This window comes from Cervus canadensis, chromosome 15 (assembly GCF_019320065.1).
Source record: "Cervus canadensis isolate Bull #8, Minnesota chromosome 15, ASM1932006v1, whole genome shotgun sequence".
NCBI classification, from domain to species: Eukaryota; Metazoa; Chordata; class Mammalia; order Artiodactyla; family Cervidae; genus Cervus; species Cervus canadensis.
Window position 1 is genome coordinate 21,702,559 of NC_057400.1, and position 20,701 is coordinate 21,723,259.

Genomic DNA, 20,701 nt, shown 5'->3' on the forward strand with positions numbered 1-20,701 from the left:
ATACCTCATTATTCCTCTCATGGGGTACTATCATCCATTTCCAGCAGAATAAAGCTCTTCATTGTCCCTAACTTTCACAGTGCATTCTTTAGTATTCTAGCTGATGAAGATAGCCAATACTTCTTTGCCTTTGGTTGAGAAGAAAAAATAAATCACCTGGACAGTAATGCCTCAGAGTTGTATTGAGTCCTTATTTTCTACAAATCCTGAAGGCTGATATGAATGATATAAAGTTCTCCAAGGGTTTTACTTTGCTGTGATATGTGATTTACTCCTTTGCCCTCCTTCTCAAGCCTCTTTCTCAGGAAGGCAGCATCCACTTAATAAAGCTTTTAGCCTTAAAGGGACTTAAGGTTGCCAAAGAAAAACTATTATAGTTTGCCCAAACCCTGGTTCAATATTTTGGCCATCCAGTATCAGAACAAGGGCTACACCTAGATCTAGATACACTTCATGGAACTTAGGACACCTAAAATCCCAAACTAAGGACAACTTCAAGGTTTTCTTAGGCCAGTTGCTTATTGTTGAAATTGAATTCCACATTTCTTATGTTTTAAAACCAAATTTCTTATGTTTTTGTCAACAGTAACAGCCTCACCCAATTTTGTGGGAAAAACTGGATGACATAGCCTTCAAGGCTCTAAAGAAGAGCTTGATGAATCCACCTGTCTTTGGGCATCCCAATTATTGGATTACCTTTTACTCTTTTATATGTGATAAGAAAGGGAATAACTTTGGGGTACTCACCCCAAAACTCAGGGACCACCATCTGCCCATAGGGTATTATAGCCAGCAACTGGACCCCGTGGCACATGGATACCTCCCTTGCCTGAGAATCATTGCAGCCACTGCCTTTTTGGTTAAGGCCACTGAGAAAATTGTGGAATGTCCTTTAATTACCTTTGTGTGTCATGAAGTAGAAGTCCTCCCACATTTTTATCATACTTAACATTTCTCAGCTAGCTGCCTCATATCCCCAAATGTCCCTTTGTTAACTGTCCTTCCATAACTCTTTTACATGATAATAACTTTAATCTGGCTACTCTTCTCCCTTCTGTCGCCAAAATGTCCTTCATGACTGGTTAATGTTGATAGACAACCTCCTGACTCCCTGTAATGTAATGATCTGAAAGAAACTCCATTGGATAATGTTGACTGCTCATGGTTCAATGATGGTTCTTATTTAAAAGGTGACAATGACAAACACCCGTGCTGATTATGTTATTATAACTCCTTTTGATATTGTTAAGGCAGCAACTTTACCTAGTGCTACTTTGGCCCAGTACGTTGAATTACCTACTCTTACATGGGCTTGTACTTTAGTCAAGGACAAAACGGCCAGTGTTTATGCTGATAGAGATACGCTTTCAGAGTACCTCATGATTTTGGAATGCAGTGGAAGCAATGTTCCTTCCTTATTTCCAGCAGAAATAAAATTAAAAACAGTACCTATGTTCAAAAATTATTGAACACAGTAATTTTACCAGTCATTTTAGCTGTTATTAAGATTCTGGGGCATGTTAAATTTGACTCTCTGGAAATTAAGGGAAATCACCTTGCTGATATTTCTACAAGAAATCCTATCCTTAAAGGGACCAACAACAGCCAAACCTCTGTCATTATCCGCAGGGATATTTCCTCAAATGATACTTTAGAAAAAACTGGCTACAGAAGCCCCAAAATTGGATTCAATAAAAGAAGAAACAAGATTGGAAATTTGACAATTGTTTGCTTGGAAAAAAGAGGAAGGTATGGTTTGGATCAAATAACTCAGTCCTACCAGAAACTCTAAAAAAACCCACTTCTCATCACAGTACGTACACCAAACCAATGGTCTATTGACAAAATGATGAATAAATATTGTTGGGGAAACATTAACAAGGCTGCAAAAAGTGCCTACCTCACTTGTCCTAGTTGTCCAAAGTACACCCCGTGGAAGACTGTTTCTACTGCTTCGAGATATTTTAAAGTGCCTAATGGACCATTTAAAGTCTAGTAGATGGATTTCATAAACTTCCTCCATCTCATGGATATAAATATGTTTCCATCACAGTCTGCATATTTTCCCACTGGACTGAAGCCTTCCCCTACAGACCAGCTACTGCATTTTCTTCAGCTAACGTTCTTTGTCCTAAATTGCTTCATTTGTGTCTGACTCTTTGCGACCCTATGGACTGTACTCACTAGGCTTCTCTGTCCATTGGATTCTCCAGGGAATAATACTGGGGTGGATTGTCATGCCCTTCTCTAGAGGATCTTCCCAACTCAGGGACTGAACCTGCATCTCTTACATCTTGTGCATTGGCAAGTCTTTTAGGAAAGTGAAAATGCAAGTTGTTCAGTCATGTCCAACTCTTTGCCACCCCATGGACAATACAGTCCATGGAATTCTCCAGGCCAGAATACTGGAGTGGGTAGACTTTCCATTCTCCAGGGGATCTTCACAACCCAGGGATCGAACACAGGTCTCCCACATTGCAGGTGGGTTCTTTACCAGCTGAGCCACAAGGGAAGCTCTCTTTTCGGGAAAGATTACCCCTATCTGGAGAAATTCCTCTCAAACTTCAAAGTAGTCTGGGAATCCATTTTGAAGGCCAGATGCTTTGATAAACCAGTAATGTTTGGGTGGTTTTTCGCCACTTTCACTATGCTTACAACCCTCAATCCTCATGCTTAGCTGAATACACTATAGCATTTATTGCTACCAACTAACAAAATTTGTACAAGTTGTCTAAATACCTTGGCCAAAAGCATTGCCATTGGTCCTTTTAAATGTCAGATCCACCCTTTTTGGAATTCATAAACTCTCACCCTTCGAGATAGTCCTAGGCTGCCCTATGTATTTGATTCCTGTTTTTATTTCATCCATACCTGATAAAAGGAGACATATTCTAGTATTACAAAGGACTTCTTGTTTTTACTAAAAATAACCATATTTTGGCAAAGCAGTCATTTCACAGTGTGCCCTTGGGAGAAAAAGACTTGTAACTTAGAGATTTTGCTACTGGAAAAGATACTGCCAGAAGCATCCTCCTCAACCTCACCAGAAAGACCATACTAAGTCCTGTTACCCAGCCCTTGTGCCACCATACTTTAAGGAATAGACTCTTGGATTCACGTGACAAACCTAATGAAGGTTCTGAACCCCAACTGGACGTGCACACCATCCGGTGACCTGAAAGTAAAGATTTCCCCGAATGCTGAGGCAGGTGTTATCTAAAGACACAACTTTCCAATGATATCTTTGATGCTGACATAAAGATTCAGATAATCTGCAATGTCCAGGATCTTGAAAACATATGGACTTTAGATTAAAAAAAAAAATTCTCTCTCCTGACCCTCCTGTTACTCACATGTGACCTTATGTTTCTAGTCTGAGACACTACATCCAGAAATGGGCCTTCCTGACACTGAAGGGCAAAAAGCCACTGAAACTAGAAAACCTGACTGTTGATCAGTTATGCTTTCAGAAAAAGACCTTAATCAAAGGATGAAAATGTAAAAAATAATAAATAGAATCCTCAGTTAAATACAGTTGAGAGACCAGAGGGAGAGCTCTTATATCCTGCAATAATAGTAGAGCCCAATAGGAGAATAAAGACATTTCTTTCCAGGAAAGAATTCAGCCAATGAAAATCCCTGGACCTTTTTTGTTTTACTACAGCCCTCCCAAATTTCTTTTCCTTTCTATGAAAGTGTTCTCCTTCCCTTCCCGTGTGAGCATTTGCACATTGCTGACAACAGTCGCAGACACTATATTGCAATTTTCTGCTGACCCTAAATAAACCCATCCATCTTCATTGAAGAAATATCTGTCAGTCAGTCAGTTTCAGGCTAATAGGATCATGTGGTTATGAGTTAAGATTAGACTGAGTTAAGGTCAAAGGTAATAATAACACTTCTATCACTGAGCCAGCCACTTAATCTTTTGAGATCTCTATTTGTTCACCTGGAAAGTAGAGCTCCCTCAGGGTCATTGGGAGGAATAAATTGGATATGTGCAAATGATTATTCTCCTTACAATTTTTTTTTACTATTTTATGTGATATATACTGAATAATTCATCACTAACATTTTTATTTATTTAGACTTTCAGCAACCTATGTCAGGTGATACCGTATTTTAAAGATGCATGAAATGGACAGGCTTCTACTTCTCAAGTATTCTTAAACTAGTCATGCTAAAATAATGACAACAACAACAAAATGATAAAAATGATATCCACTGAAGTAAAAGTAAGGAAGTTCTGTTGGTAGAGAATAGGAGTTCCAATTCACCCAAAACCTCATTTCCAAAAGTAGCTACTCCTAAGAACACATAATAATCACACATAATTTAAAGAGAAGGGGCAGAGTTTAGACTGGCCTTGAAGTCTCTTTCAGAAACAAAGACTTTCTTTGTCTATTTTCCTAGGCATCCAAATTATTTTGACTTGGTATATAGAGAATCTTCATAATTTAATGAAATACTTGGGTGCAAAGACATAATCAATAAAGATGGTAGAGTCTGTGTGTACATTTAGACAATATATATGGAATGTGATAAAGCCACTTCCTACCATATTTAATTGAGTTTCTGCAGAATGCCCTATTTAGCATGAGTTAACTATTAGTGTGTTAAAGAAGGCTGAGTCTGCTTTCAAAAACAGTCAGTTGTGACAATTTCAAACTTGGGGTCTTTAAAAAGGCAACTTGAAAACTCTGTGATTTTGTATTCAAGGAAAAAAATGAGGACAAGTCAAATGAAATGTGAAGGCTTTTTCAGCGCTCTAAGTAATTCTGAGATGAAGGGAGCAACTTCCATACAACCGCAAATGGCCTTTGGTTATTTATCCTAGCACTTAACTTTCCATGAAAATAAAATTAAACAAGTTTTGGCTCAGCTGAATTTTATAACTTGTGATATGAGATCAACAAATAACATGAGCTTCAGGTGATTTTCACTCAGTGATTCCAAATAATTAATAAAGGATGGAAGGTATAGCCTATTGATTTTTTTTGTACATTCTTTAAATTAAGAGTTGAAGACTGGCAGCTCCCATATTGAATCTGTGCCTCAGTATGTTTAATTTGGTAAATGTACTATTGACCTTTTTAAAAATTGAAAGATTTCCTATAAAAAGCTAGCTTTTCCAGATCCATAAAACATAAGATTCTTAGGTTAGCACTCTCACAAAGTAACAACTACTGTCTGTTTTACACAGAGCTGGGCTGAATTGTATTAATGGTCACCTGTTATAATGGAGAGACAAAGATACTCATTTACAGTATATTTTTTTTTTTCCTGTAATGGATATTCTCTCCTTGGTAGAGGTGGGCAGTATGGCAACTGCTAATTCCATTTTGTTTTTCAATCTACTTCTGAGAAACTGTAGGAAAGATTTTATTTGACTCTTGATTCAATATTAATACTAATTTTACTCTTGTATGAATGAGTTTTTCTTCTTTATGAGTCATTTCTATGAATATTTGTGAATAGCCCTAAATTCATCTCTCTCTGTTTGCAATAGCTTTTTCAAATTTAGTGCCAAATTTATGGATCATTTTTCATGATATGAATTTGCTTGGACTGATCTCACTCTCAGATTTATTTATATTACTAATTCTCATCCTGCCTTTGTTTGAGACTGTCCTCTTTATAGCCTTTAAATTTTCCAGGTTATAACTTAGATTCTTTCTGTAAATGATCAGAGGGCTACATAAATAAACATAATAGTAATACACAAAGCAATCTTGAGAAGAAATAACACATCTTACATTTAAAATGACCTACTTTAGAAACATTTTGTTAGCCTAAATAAAATTAAATCACCTATACCAAATTCTATTCCATATATTAATTCCTCTCATCTCTTATTTTTTTAATGATAATTTTGACTAAAAAATGTCAGTATTAATGGGAGGAATTGCATGTTTCACTAATAATTATTGTGAGGGTGATGCTGTGCCTCTTTTAAACATTTTGGACTTGGTTTCAAAGATCTAGTTCTTTTGGGTTATGTTCCTCAACAATTAACTCAATGACTTAATGGGAAATTCTCAAGAATATTATGTAAACTTAGAAATCTAAATAGAAAAACCTATTTCAAAAAGAGACTTGTGAAATATAAACTGCTGCTTGTGGAGAATGGATTGCTTCTCCTGATCCAGGAATATGGTAACTTTACATATAGAATCATAGTATTTTAGTTCAATGGTATTTACAGCTGACAAAAAGTTGTGACCACACAGATCAAAGCATAATCTGTGAAGCGAGAGAGCATGCTGCTACTGTTTGTGGCTTTTAAAACTGTATTTGCCTTTGATTTGCTTTGCTTTGCTTGGTATTGTTTGATTTATCCATTTGTGCTTCATAAGTGAATACACTCATTCACTCTATTATTCTAAATAAACATTTATCTTATAAATTTAAATACAAAAGTGATATTTCCCTGAGACTTTTCTTTCCTTCTGTCTTTTCTTTTTTTCTCCCATAAACTATCCATACCTAAACCTTTGTGAACTGGTACATTATCTATTAAGAGGCATCACAAATAGCCACATTACAGCACCTTTACAATGAATATATCATCTGGAGAAGGAAATATTATATACCATTATAAAACATTCAAATCTAAACGGTGAGTCAATTCTCCTTTAGATTGCCTTCTTGCTTACATTTCATCTATTAAGGTCCATAACTTTCTCATTTTATTTCAAAAAATACATATTTATCTAGGATTGGATCTCTTATTCTGGTGTTTGTAGACTCAAGAGATTTATGGGTAAACTTTAGGAATTCATCAAAGATCTCAGAAACCATACATGATGCTTTGTGCTACTTTTTTTCCTCTCATGGAAGACACTCAAGAGCTTTCCTTGACTCTTGTGGAAGACTCTAAAAGGAGTGTGGAGACCAATTTCACACTTCCCTATTTATTTTTCATCCATTCCATATACCTTCCATGTAAATGGTAGTTTATATGACATTCAATTTTACTTATACTTCAAATTATATAAAATTGGATTAAAACTTGGTTGAGAAAAAAAGGATTGCCTAGCTGCACCTTGTCATTTAATTAAACATAAATAAATAGAACTGCTTGCTGAGAGCAAACCATTTCACAGAAACAGAAACTTTGCCTGTGGTTATACATATGATAAGCAGCAGGGATGAAATTTGAGCCCAAACAATGAAACTTTAGAGCCTTCTTTCTTTACCACTGTCCCATTAAAAACACAATTATACAAGGACATAAACTAGATTCATCTAGAAAGCAGTAAGTTCAATAAGAAAATGGATCAGAGTAATGTTATACCCTGGTGGCTCAGATGGTAAAGAATCCATCTACATTACAGGAGACCTGAGTTCAGTCCCTGGGTTGGGAAGATCCCCTGCCAGAGGAAATGGCTGCCCACTCCAGCATTCTTGCCCGGGGAATCCCAAGGACAGAGGAGCCTGGCAGGGTCCATGGGTTTGCAAAGAGTTGGACTCGACTGAATGACTAAGCATATACACACACACAGTGCTGCATAGGAAAAAATATACATTGCTTCTGAGTCACAATTCATTAGCCATTGCTAGTCACATTGTGCTGGGCCCTGTCATAATGGTCCCACTCAATCACAAAGGTTCCAGGAAGTACAATCTTATGATGTTCCCAGATAAAGGAAGACATAGAAATATACTATGTACATATTTAACGATTACCATGAGTGACTTGGGTATAGAAGACATCATGACAGGGAGAACAGAGACGCCTCTCTGAGAAGGTGATATCTGAGATGAAACCTAAATGAAGGGAAAGAGCCAGCCACACATATTAGGATAAAGAGTATAGTAGGCAAAGGGAATGACAAATGCAAAAACTCAAAAGCAAGAAATATATTTTGTTTTATAGTTGGAGAAGAAAGTGAATAGGGGTGGATTAGTGAATTATCTGAGAGGTAGGCAGAGGCTGGGTCTTGTAGGGCTTTATCAACATCTATGGTACAATAAGCTCAACAACTATCTTTCAATTAGAGATTTTGAATCAGAGGAGTGATGATGATATAATTTAATCTCTGTTATTAAATTCTCACTGGCTGCTGTATGGAAGAAAAAGTGAAAATAGGAAGACAAAGTAAATGTCCAGAAATGGCTTTTTCTGGAGTCTAGGTACAAAATGAAAGGCATAGTTTCTGCCTTTGAAAAGATCATAAAATGGTCTGCATGCAGGGAAATAGGTGATGTATGTAGTTGCAAAGCAATATCCTACATGATTTTTAAAAAAATTTTATTGAAGCACAGTTGATTTACAATGTTGTATTAGTTTCTGCTGTATAGAAAAATGAATCAGTTATAGATATACATATATCCCCTCTTTTTTTGGATTTAAGTCATCAACTTAGCACACAGGTCACCACAGAACATTGAGGAGCGCGTTCCCTGTGCCATACAATAGGTTCTCATTAGCAATCTATTTTATTTGTAGTAGTGAATATATGTCAATCCCAAGCTCCCAATTCATCCCACCCTCCTTTTCCCCGCTTAGTGTCCATACATTTTTTTCTCTGCATCTGTGTATCTCTTTCTGCTTTGTAAATAGGTCCATCTGTACCATTTTTGTAGATTCCACATATATATTCTTAGTGACTTACTAGGAGAGAACACTATGAGAACATGCAGAGGGGAAATCTAACCTGGACTTGGGGATCTCAGGGGAGAAATTCTCATGATGGAGGAAAAGAAGAGTTCCAAGTCATGACTGAAAGTCAGGTAGAGGTAAAAGTGGAATGTGATGAAAAATATTCTGAATGAAGTCAGCAGCATTCATAAAATTCTGTGTTGTGTGTGATGGGAGGAGGGAGAAAAGAGAAAGCTAGAGAGGAAAGTAGAGAACTTGAGTGGTTTTATATGCAATGCTAAACGGTTTGGATTTAAACCCAAAGGCAATGGGGGTCATGGAAAGACCTGAGGCTAGATTCTGATACGCTCAGATATGTAGTTAGTATCCATCACTTTGGGAGCATTTAGGCAATAAGTAGAAAGGGAAAAATCGCTGGGATTCCAAAAATTTACAATTGATCTACATATGGAGATATATGTGTATCTATTTCGTTTGCTGGAACACTCAGCCTTTATACTAAGTCATGTAGACTATTACACACACACACACACACACACACACACACTCTTTCTCTTTCATACTGCTCTCCTTAATTCATGCTACCTTCTCACAATAAATTAAAAAATATTCCAAACCTATTTCTCAATGTCTGTTATGCTGTTGTTTAGAAATGCTACCCCTTCTGCCAGAAAAAGAGAAAAAGTCATGGAGTTTTATTTTCTCTTAACCCCCTTGCCAAATGAAATCAGCTTCTGTTAACAGTTGTTGATTTTCCCCTGGATGGAATGTTGCATCCCTCTAAGGAGGCTGTGATGGCCATTCTAACCTGAGTTCCAGGCGTCTGAGGTTCCCCAGAGCCCTAGTTGCTTAAGCTTCAGGGCTTGGCAGTCAATCTATCTTTGTAATACGGCTTGTCCCAGTGGAGTGTTAAAATGATGACTATGTTTATATGCATATACTCATGCTGTTTTACTGTTATGTTTTCATGTTGCTGATGCTGGTTATATTTTAACTAATGCATTTTATTGTATTTTTGCCCTGAAGCTATTTAAACTAAACATACAATTTGGGGGAATCTAATAAATAAATAAATGCATAACTCTGGAGGAAATGTGGCAACTGATGGTGGAATTTATCCCAATATTTAAGTGAATTCATTGTGACTAAATATTTGCTGTTAGAAGACTAGCAACTATACAGAGACAGAAAAGACTTTTTCTTCTCCTATAAGGCAAAAAATGAAAATCAGGATTGCAAAAATTATATTTATACTATGCTTTTCTTATTCAGAATACACTTTTTTGATTTTTAAGAAATGTTTAAGCGTTCCTGAGAAAATAGTCAAAACGATATTGTGAATTTAGTGAATTATTTAAATTGTGAGTCCGATCCAGGAGAAAAAAAAAAAAAACTTTGTTTGTTTTAATGGAATTTAACTTTGGAGAAGGAAATGGCAACCCACTCCGGTATTCTTGCCTGGAAAATCACATGGACGGAGGAGCCTGTTGGGCCACACACCCCATGGGGTCGCAAAGAGTCAGACATGACTGAGTGACTAACACATACACATACTTTAACTTGTAATTTGTTATAATATGCTTTGAAAAGTTTAAAAAAAGAAAAAAAGAGCACTATGTGCACAAAGCTTCCCGCATATCTGATAAGCGTCATGTGTTCATTCCTGCTTGCTTTCTGATTTTTCAGTGACTCACTGTGTATTAATAATTCCTGTACCGATGGCAGCAGTTGGCTACACATTCCTAGGTATTCTTCACCTGCCCTGAAACTATTGAGAATCAGAGTGGCAGCCTATCAGTTGTTTCATTTCATTTACCAACAGGGTGTGGACATATGCTTGGCCTATTTCTGTCTCAGTGGACCCTTAACCACTCCCTAAAGTGGGTAAGCTGTCCTTGGTTTCTAGAAATCCTTAGGAATTGGTGCTTGTTTAAATCTACCTACCTACCTGACTAGAAACTGCACTGTGACTGTTGGGGGTATCTGTCCTGCTCTTCTCCAGCTAATGTGGGATGAATTCTCCAGGGACCACTGCCTGCCCAGTGGCACTACAATCTCTCATATGAACTAATAATGAAGTCAAACTTGGGGTCTCTCTTTGAAATCAACTTGTCCTCATCCATTGGACCTTGATGACTGCTTGCCTGTCATCTAGCTTATAGATGATTACATAATATCATAATTATCATGATTATCATAATATCATAATATCATGGCCCTTTCTACCTTCCCATGCCAATACACTTCCAGGGCATGATTTCTGTATTTGACTTTCTAGTCCAAAAAGCTTTTTTACCCATATATGTAGTCCCTGCTGGAGATTATCTGGATAAGAATTTGGGTGGGACTATCTAAACCATGTATTAACATAAGGGATTTAATGAAAAATTTAATAATAAAGAGACCAGATTTCAAGTCTCTGGTGCTTTACTGTCTAGATAATTAGAAAAGTTGAATAGAGGGAAATGGAAAAAATGTGTGGATATCTAGGCATAAATTCAATTATTATAACACTAAACTATTTCTAGTATTAAAATATACAGGCACATAGAGACAAAAAATAATGAAAAAATACTGAAACAATATATGTTATAAAATATCTTCCAGGAAATTAAAGTGTTTATGTGAAATGTATGTAAAATAAAGCACTGTTTTTAGTTCATTAAAAATGTAAAGTTTGGTATCTAGAATTCTACCCTGAATATATTATTTAAAATGCAATATACCATAGGGATGATGAACTTCTACAATATCAGTATAAGTAAACAATGAGTTGAGTTGGCTATGTAACTGAGAAATCTATTTTTCCATTCATTGCTGAAATTAACCATTCACTTTAACAGACATTTTAGATATCAAATATGAAGTAAAACAGATTACAACATGAATATTCCATGTTAGGAATTTACTTCTTGGCTTAGATATATGACTGGTTTGCAGTAGAATTCAAATACTTACTGGAAAGATATGACATTATTTAACTTTATATTTTAAAATAGTATAGAACATCATTATGTAGAAAGAATATGTAGAAGCTAATACATGAGATAAATGTTGGAGGAAATACCAGGGAGTAAAATTTTAAAGTCATTATCTCTTCCTTATTTTGGCCTTTTCTTGTCCCCATTATTTTCTGCCTTGTCTCATAATAAGTTTGATATTTTATGAAACACTCAGGATTATAATTCCTTTAGGATGTGTCTCTACTTGAATTTTAAAGAAAGAGTCAACAAACTATGACCTGCAGACCAATTCGGGTCCACTACCTCTTTTTGTAAGTAAAGTTTTATTACAACACAGTCATAACTGTGTGTACGTGCATGCTAAGTCGCTTCAGTAGTGTCCGACTCTTTGCAATCCTATGGACTGAAGCCTGCCAGGCTCCTCTGTCCATGGAATTCTCCTGGCAAGAATACTGGAGTGGGTTGCCATGCTCTTCTCCAGAGGATCTTCCCCATCCAGGCATTGAACCTGCGCTTCCTACAACGTATGCATTGCAGACAGATTCTTTACCACTGAGCAGCCAGGGAAGCCCACAGTCATAATCATTTGTAGAGAAATAGTATATGGCTTCTCTGGTGCTAAAACAGTGGAGCTGGATAGCTGAAATAGGCAAAAATCTAAAATATTTTACTACAGGACTCTGCAGAAAAGATTTGCTGACCTGTGTTTTAAAATGTTCTAAATTCTGCTTATGATTTCTAGAACATCCCAGTAAGTGTATACATATGAATGTAGCAGCATGCTGTACTGAAAGATATGCATACCCGTGAAGTACTCCATACCAGCAAGGCCATGGTAGATTAAGTAGATTATGTTATGTAACAAAGTCATCTGTAGAAAAGTTTGGGATTCAGACAATGACAGTTAATTTTCCTTAGAAAGCCTGTGTGTACACAAATACCCAGCATGAAATAAATTGCCTCACAAAAAGTAGATGAATCTGGTCATTGCATTTCAGGATATAATACAAGTGCAAACTGAACTGATACATCACATAAATAAAGCAATAAAAGCTGACAGCTCACATAGGCTCTGAAAGGAGCTAATTACCAACTATTTTTTTTAAATGGGAAAAAGGCAAAGCTTTATTCTATTGCTTACTTTAGTCTCACAAAAGCTTGAGTACAACTCAATTATTGAGAGGTGAATTAATTATCTTGTACATTATATATGTCTTTTGTCTCTTTTCTGTTTACTTGTGTGCGTGTTTTCTGCTGAATTCCTCAAGTCCTATCAATTCACTGATCATTAACCACAATTTAAGAAGAAGGAAGCAGAATTTAAAGGCTGCAGAAATTAATTTACTCTTGCTCTTATGGTTCAGCTCTGTTAAAAGAGTTGGAAACAGGCTAACATTTTTCATTAAAATCAGGTCTTCCTGTTACCTATTGCCTTTATTAATTATTTCTGCAAAAATAAAATGAGTTGTTACTTTGTTTAGTGTCAAAGTACATAATTTAGTCTTAATGCAGAAGCTAAACTTATCTAGGAATAAGTTTAGACCTATTACTAATTTTTTGAAAAGTAAAAATGAAGATAACTGGCTTCTTTCCATTTTTAGGAACCATTTTTTTCCTAAGATTTTCTTTTTAAAACTATATTTAGCTGATACCTTTTACTTTTCTTGATAATCACATTGCTAGGAACATTACAGATTCTCAAAACAGTCTTTGCTATTAATTGATTCAAAAGTCTTGAGTTTTCTTTGTTTTTGGTGTAAAAGTTGTCTATAGTACCAAAGTTAAAATGACCTTTAAAGAGCTAGTTTGTCCTAGAAAACAAAAAAGAGGTTTCCTATGGATAAAATCCATTAATAATTAACATTGTTTTGATACCTCAGTGTTAACAGTTTCTAAGCAAAATAAATCAATCTGTGAGAGAATAAAGTTAAGCCAGAAAAGTTGTATCTCATTGAAAACACACACTATACCTCTCTAAAACTAGATGACATTTAAATTTGCTTTAAATTGCATTTTTATCAGGTAGCAATCCATATTTTCATTAAAAGAGAGCATTTAAAAATATTAGGACAGAAGTTTATATGAATCTGGAAAATCCATAACATAATTTGATCATCCCCAAATTCAAATTCAATATTTAATTGTCAGGAAAGCTCAGTGCCTGAGAAATAATAGCTATTCTTTTTGATTGTGTGTTCTAGTAAAAGTGTATTGAAGTATATTTTCATGAAAGAAAAACAAGACAGGTGACTGTGTACAGTATTTACTGATACTTTAGTTCCTGTGTGTTTAAGATTAAATTGTGGCACAAAAAAAACACTTTTCTTATATTTCTGAAACTTACTATGTATTTGATGTAGACAAGAAGTCAAAAGATATTGGTTTTAATTTCCATTCTCTTTATGCTTAAATGAGTAACCCAAAGTCTTTAGCTAAACATCAAGTTTGATTGGAGAAGGAAATGGCACCCCACTCCAGTACTCTTGCCTGGAAAATCCCATGGACGGAGGAGCCTGGTGGGCTGCAGTCCATCGGGTCGCTACGAGTTGGACATGAGTGAGCAGCTTCACTTTCACTTTTCACTTTCACACATTGGAGAAGGAAATGGCAACCCACTCCAGTGTTCTTGCCTTGAGAATCCCAGGGACGGGGGCGCCTGGTGGGCTGCCCTCTACGGGGTCGCACAGAGTCGGACATAACTGAAGCGACTTAGCAGCAGCAGCAGCAAGTTTGATAGCTGCAGTGCTCTGAGAGGATTCAATCTCCCCGACAGGATATCATGGCTTTTTGGTTGGCAGAACTGCCAGAATTTTCTGGATTTTCCACTAAGAACTTGGCATCACCATTTGAATTCAAAAATCTCTCCTGAAAATGTCTTTATGTAGCAAAGGGCTCAATTTCAACATTTCTAACTTAAAACATTATTAGCTTCTTCTAGAAAGTAGCATCAGTTTCTGTTATTGCTATATACACATACAGATAATTTTATCTAGCTGAATTTGTTTTTTCTCATCTGCACAACAAAACTGAACTAAATGATCTTTCCATTTTCTTTTAGCTTGTTAGAATTTTTGAGTCTATAAAGTAAAACTTTTATGGCAGAGAAACCTAGTCTTGGGTGACTGAAAACACTATATTGGAATGTCCACAGCTATTCCAATGACAAAGTCCCAGAATCCACTCTATCAAGGAGGACTGTGTGGAGGAGGGAGGGGGCAGCGAGGGGGATGGAGGCTAGAAACAAACAGACAAAAAAAGACAAATGTACTTCTTGTGATGATTTCATGTAATGGCCCAGGTCCCTTCTAGTGCTTTTTGGAAAATTTCATTGCAATGACCTATAATAAGTAAAAAGGTTTCTCTTTTTCATCAAGTGATAATGAGTATGCACTTAAGAACAAGGTAGGAATTATTCATCTTATACATCTTGTAATTTCTTCTACCTCTTCTACCTTGTAAGTTTCAGAAAGACAAGGAAAGTATTTTTGAGGATGTACAAATGTTACTTCATAGAGAGTTCGAAAAAAATAGAGTTATACTCTATAGCTGCAGAAGCAGACAGCTAGACACAGGGATAAAGAACAGTCAGCCTTTGAAATGCCAACTGTGAAACCCTGAAACTCCAGCTGTGTAATCCTAGGTAAGGGTCTTAACCTCTCTGAATAATCCTTATTCTAAGCATTAAATGGAATAACAAACATAAGAGTGTCTGACAATTTGTGGGAGGCCAACATAGGTTAATTCCTCTCCTTCACCCCATATTACCATAATGGAATCTCCTCACTGGCACTCACTGTTAAATTATACATACAAAACAGACTTAAACTTTCCTTGTCTTTCTGAAACTTACTATGTATTGGACATAGAGGACATTTAAAAAAAGAAGTAAAAAATAATAAAGATAAGGAAAACATCCTATCTATTTTATTTTATTCAAATATTGGGCTAAAATTGCCAAGATTTATGGGATAAATGAAAGTGACTACGCTATATTAAGGAAATGTATATGATTAGATCCGTGCACCTAGCCTTGCATATCATCATGAATAAACTCTAGGATGAGGAAACAGAAGAAATTACTAGCTGTATAAGATGAAACAAATAAGGGTTGATTCTGAGACATAACCAATTTTTGTGGTAGAAAAAAAGATTCTTTCACTCAATAATTATTTACTAAACACTCACTAAATGTCATTTAATGCATCTGACTATGAAACTACAAAGATACAATTACTATGTTCCCTCCTTAAACTGGGAACAAGAATATAATGAGGTAAATGAATAAATGCATGAATGAATGAATGATGATGAAGCTCAAAAGAAAAGGAAGTTTCCAAAGCAGAAACAACATTAAAACAGTTAAAGCAAAAGAACATAAGCAAAACAGTTAAAGCAAAAGAAGAGAAGTATGTGTGAGTATGCACACTAAGACTATTATATGCTCTACTCACTAATGGATTTTGGAACTTGTTAAAGAATATTTATAATAAATAAATAAAGACTATAATAAATCAAAATTGAAGGTTAATACAGACTAAACCATAAATTTGCATTTAATTTGTATTTGTGATGTAAATAAGAGATCATACATTTCAGCATCAATCAGTTCATTCACTTAATGCAGTAGGTGGTAAATACTTCCTTTATATACAGCCAAACAGAAGGCATTAAAGAACAATGACTATAAATCAGGGTCAAAGATTTCCTCAAATAAAGAAAAATCCAGATATTTGATGAATATTTAGGTTCCATTTGGAAGAAATTACAAAATCTAGGCAAATCTATTCTAGAGAAAACATGTTCCCTTCTCCATTAAGTACATGTTGAAATTACTTATAACATTTTTTATAATAATTGATCTGGAAGAATAACTTTCTAAAGAGACTGCATAATTTTCCTATGTTAACTTTAGAAATGCCTTATTCCTGTGTGAAATATGCTTGAGACAATTTCTAGAAAGAGTGTAAGAATGAAGGTTTACATAGCTCAAATGAATTAAGCTGTCAACAATGAGATAAGATTAATTCTACAATTTGGTATTTTATAGATGTGACATGTCCAGTGTCTGTTTGTCTGTCTCTATCTCTTAAAATGATACAGCCAGAGAGGTAATGACTTGCAAGAAAAAGATGAAATTCTCATTTTACCTTTATTCTTGAAATACTTGCAGGTAAAACCATTTTTTAACAAAAACCTTTCAAAACTTAATAAATGGCCAGGATTGAGCCTCTAGAAAAAGTTCTATCATAACATTCTTTGAAGGCCCTGCCTTACTTAAGTTTCCACTTGGAAAAACTATTCACCCAGTAGCTACAAAAGGGTAATCATAGATATATGTACCAATCAAAGGATTCAGAATCAAAAAGAAACCAGGGCTAAATCAATGACAAAGAAGCACTGAAACAAAGGAAGGAATCTATGTGCTACGGATTGTTTGTATTCTACTTAAGCTTGTAGACTGTGTGTGTTCCTGAGTAGTGATTTGTAAAGATGTGTATTTTCTTTCCTGTGGGCTCAGTCATTCAGTCATGTCTGACTCTTTGCAACCCCATGGACCATAGCCCATCAGGTTGTCCATGGAATTTTTCCAGGCAAGAATACTGGAGTGGGTTGCCATTTCCTTCTCCAGGGGATCTTCCAAGCTAGGGATTGAACCCATGTCTCCTGCATTGGCAGGCAAATGCTTTACCACTAGCACCATCTGGGAAGCCCCCCAGGGAGTTTGGAAGAGAGGAAAAGAGCAGCACAATATGAAGGAAGAAAGAGATGAGTGAACATTAATCTCAGAGAGATCGACATTAACACTTTCCCCATATATTAATCATATTAATGATAAAAAAAATAACCATCACTATAGAAATTATTTTCTTGAAAGTGGTATCAGAGAGAATATGAATTGAACTTAAACTCAGGAATTTGCTGAAATAGAGATTATATATGGAATGTTCATCTCTTGGTATCTCCTGCTCCTTCACTATTAAAGTCTAATTCAAGAGTATTTTCTGTCCTTTTGAAAACAGTTTGAGTTGAGAGAAACTGCACCAATTGCTACTTACACAGGCAGTGTAAAGCAAAGTGCTGAGCAATTATATGGTGGATTTGATCAGTTTTGACAGCCAGTCCTGAAACTCAAGCCAGAATCCCCTGTTCTTTTCTTCCACAGCAGGTTCTGGGACTGAATTATATGACTAATTGCATCAAATTTCTATTTTACCTTGGCAATGGCCTCACAAATCCTCCATGTGCAAAATGGCCTTCCTGATCAGTGCTAACAATTCTATATGTCATGATTATTTTACAACTTCCATATCAAAATACATAAAATAATGACGGATAAAAATATTTAAATGCCCTTTGAAATACTCTGGATTGTCTTACATGAAAGTCATCCCAGAATGCTGCCTGTCCTCAACGCCTACAACCTGTATTCACCAAGTAGAATTTTTGACAAGAGAATCTTAGTACAATTTACAATAAGTTAAATGTAAATTAGTTCAGGAAGTTCTTCTCATTCTTTCCTTGAAACATGGCCAAAAATCATGTGGATTATCTGAATCATATCCTCAGTGTATTACTGTAATCATATAAGAAACTCATGGTATTCACATTGACGGTATTTCCTTTACAGTAATATATTAGCAAAATTGAGGTGTTCTTAAGAATAAGGTCATTAACATTAACTAGGCATTGATTCTATAATCCAAACCCAAATAACTGTCTAGAGAGCCTATAAGGGGATGTACCACTCGCCTTGAATACTCATAAAACTAAAGCAATCTCTCCAAAACGTTTTAATGTGCAATGATCATTTTAACTTAGAGATACATACACACAGAAAAGAGGGATGGAATCTCACTTCTGAGATGAAAGCAAATTAACATCGGGGCAATTTATCTTTCACAGCACATCATGGGGCAGTGCCAGCAGGTCACAGATGTACACCTCATGAAGAGCCTAAAGAGACATCTGTGAGGTGAGGGAAAATGTAGTATGCATTCAAAGTCCAATTTATTAATGAAATGTTAACCACACCCCAGATGACTGTTTCAAATATACAAAGAAAAAGAGGAAAAATATCTTTTATATACCTTTCCTTTTTCCACTCTAGATTAGTGATAAGAAAAAGTTCTAGTTCATATGTACTAGTGGACCAACTAAAATGAGAGAGGAAAAAGAGACAAGAATGAGATAGAGGTAAAGAGTTGGGGTGGGGGGAGAGATTTATCCTTCCTCTCGATTTTGAAGCAAAATTAAATTCAAATATGTTCATGTTAAATTTCATAAGATACTGTTACAAACATTTTCTTAGTCATTTTCTGTTTTCATTATAGCTTCTGGGTTGTCCTCTGTCAGGAAAGACATGAATCGTGTTAAGACCACTGACCATGAGCACCTGTGTTTCATTGCTTCATGGCTCCTATGTGACATATTTGTGTTATGCCTTGACTATTATAATCCAGGTCATACAGGGAGAATCAAAATCAGACAATATCTCTTTTAATAAAATCACTTAGGCAATTCACCAAAAAGATTTATTCCTTTAAGAACCTAGCATTATGTAGATAATTCCCCTAACTGCCACTGTTTCCAGTACTTACAATTGAAAGAAATTAAGGAAGAGAGAGAGAGACAGAGAGAGTGACAGAGAAAGAAAGGGACGAAGAAAGAAAAACAAAGGAAAGACAAAAGGAATGCATGTCAGAGAAAATACTTTAGAAATTTTCTATTTTATAGGTTGTCAAATATTTGCAGAAGAGAAATAAATCTCCTTGGAAAACACTTTGAAAATGATTTCTCATGATCACACTTTGTTGTCTGTTTGCAGGCTAGATTTTAAAAACTGAACAGTGACGATGTTTTTTCATTCTTTAATCTATCTTTTAGTCCAAGCACAGTCTGGCATGTGAAAACTTCTCAATAAATATTTTTGGAATAAATGAAAGAATTAATTTAAAATATCATTTTAATTTCTTAGTCAAAAAAGAAAGCCTCTAGTTAAAATGTTATTGCTGTATGAATTTATGACAGGCTAACAATTTTTCTGTGATATTTCCAACATGATTTGTAATTCATGAACATGTCCTGTGGCTGATCAAATTTTCCTGAGTTACCCATGCAAATAACAAGATCAGGTTGCCCATGGATTTGCTGGGAGCCATGGTCGTGATATCCTTTCTCTCTTTACTTCCATTCCAGAAGGTCAATCAGTTGGAATACCTCAACATTTAATAAGGGATGATTACCAGCCTTCGGAAACAAATTTGATGCGAAAATAAAATGAAAATTATGCCTTTCTTGATTCTCCCCCCACACACACACACTTTGGGAAAAAGGTTTGGGTTTCGTCAATTTAGAAGTTGGAGGGGATTAAAAGAGAAGTAAAGCATCAAATTAAAGTAAAGCATCTAATGAAATAGGAAGTAAAGATCACAGAAAAAAGGTGTCGAAGTATAAGAAGGAATTGAGATTGAGAAACCAGGGGAAAGAAAGAAAAAAGAGATCAACAAATTATTTTATACAGTTCCACTTACATTTTTTTGTGATAAGAAATTAATTTTTCTGTGATTTCACTCTAAAATACTCCAAATATTATATATCAATATAAAATTGATATTGGGTCACAAAATTACTAACCTTCTCTGGTGCAATTGATTTCATCACTGAAGTCTCCACAGTCATTGTCACCATCACAGGCCCAATGGCCTGGGATACATCTGCCACTGGAACAACTGAACTGGTTATCAAGGCAGGAATGTACACAGCCAACCTCATCACTCCCATCCCCACAGTCATCATCTGAAAAGAAGCATCAACAGCCAGGTGGTGAAAAATGGTCCATGGAGAAACATTTTCTCATGAAATACTTAACATTTCTTTTTGGTATTGAGTGCTTTCTTCTGTTATTGAAAAAAGGAATGATAAGTCAATCATCAATATTTCCCATGAGCAGTGGGAAAATTATTTCCATTTTTATATTGCTTTGTTTCTGATTGAATGCCAACTACTAAATTAAAGGGGAAAACATCCTTCACTTTGGATTTTGAAGCTTAATTTCTATTTCACTCAGAAATGACTAACCACTGACTGGATTAAACTATACAACATGAAATAATTATAAAGTGGGGAAGACAAT

The 20,701-nt window shown here is 35.5% G+C and overlaps 1 protein-coding gene across 1 annotated transcript in view; it reads right to left on the reverse strand.

Moving 5' to 3' along the window:
* The window catches only part of LRP1B (LDL receptor related protein 1B), a 2,049,143-nt gene that overhangs the window by 778,565 nt on the left and 1,249,877 nt on the right, over positions 1–20,701 (reverse strand). Inside the window, exon 20 of the mRNA XM_043488135.1 lies at positions 20,203–20,364. Within this exon, the coding sequence (XP_043344070.1) occupies positions 20,203–20,364 (162 nt within the window). The remainder of the gene's footprint in view (positions 1–20,202; positions 20,365–20,701) is intronic.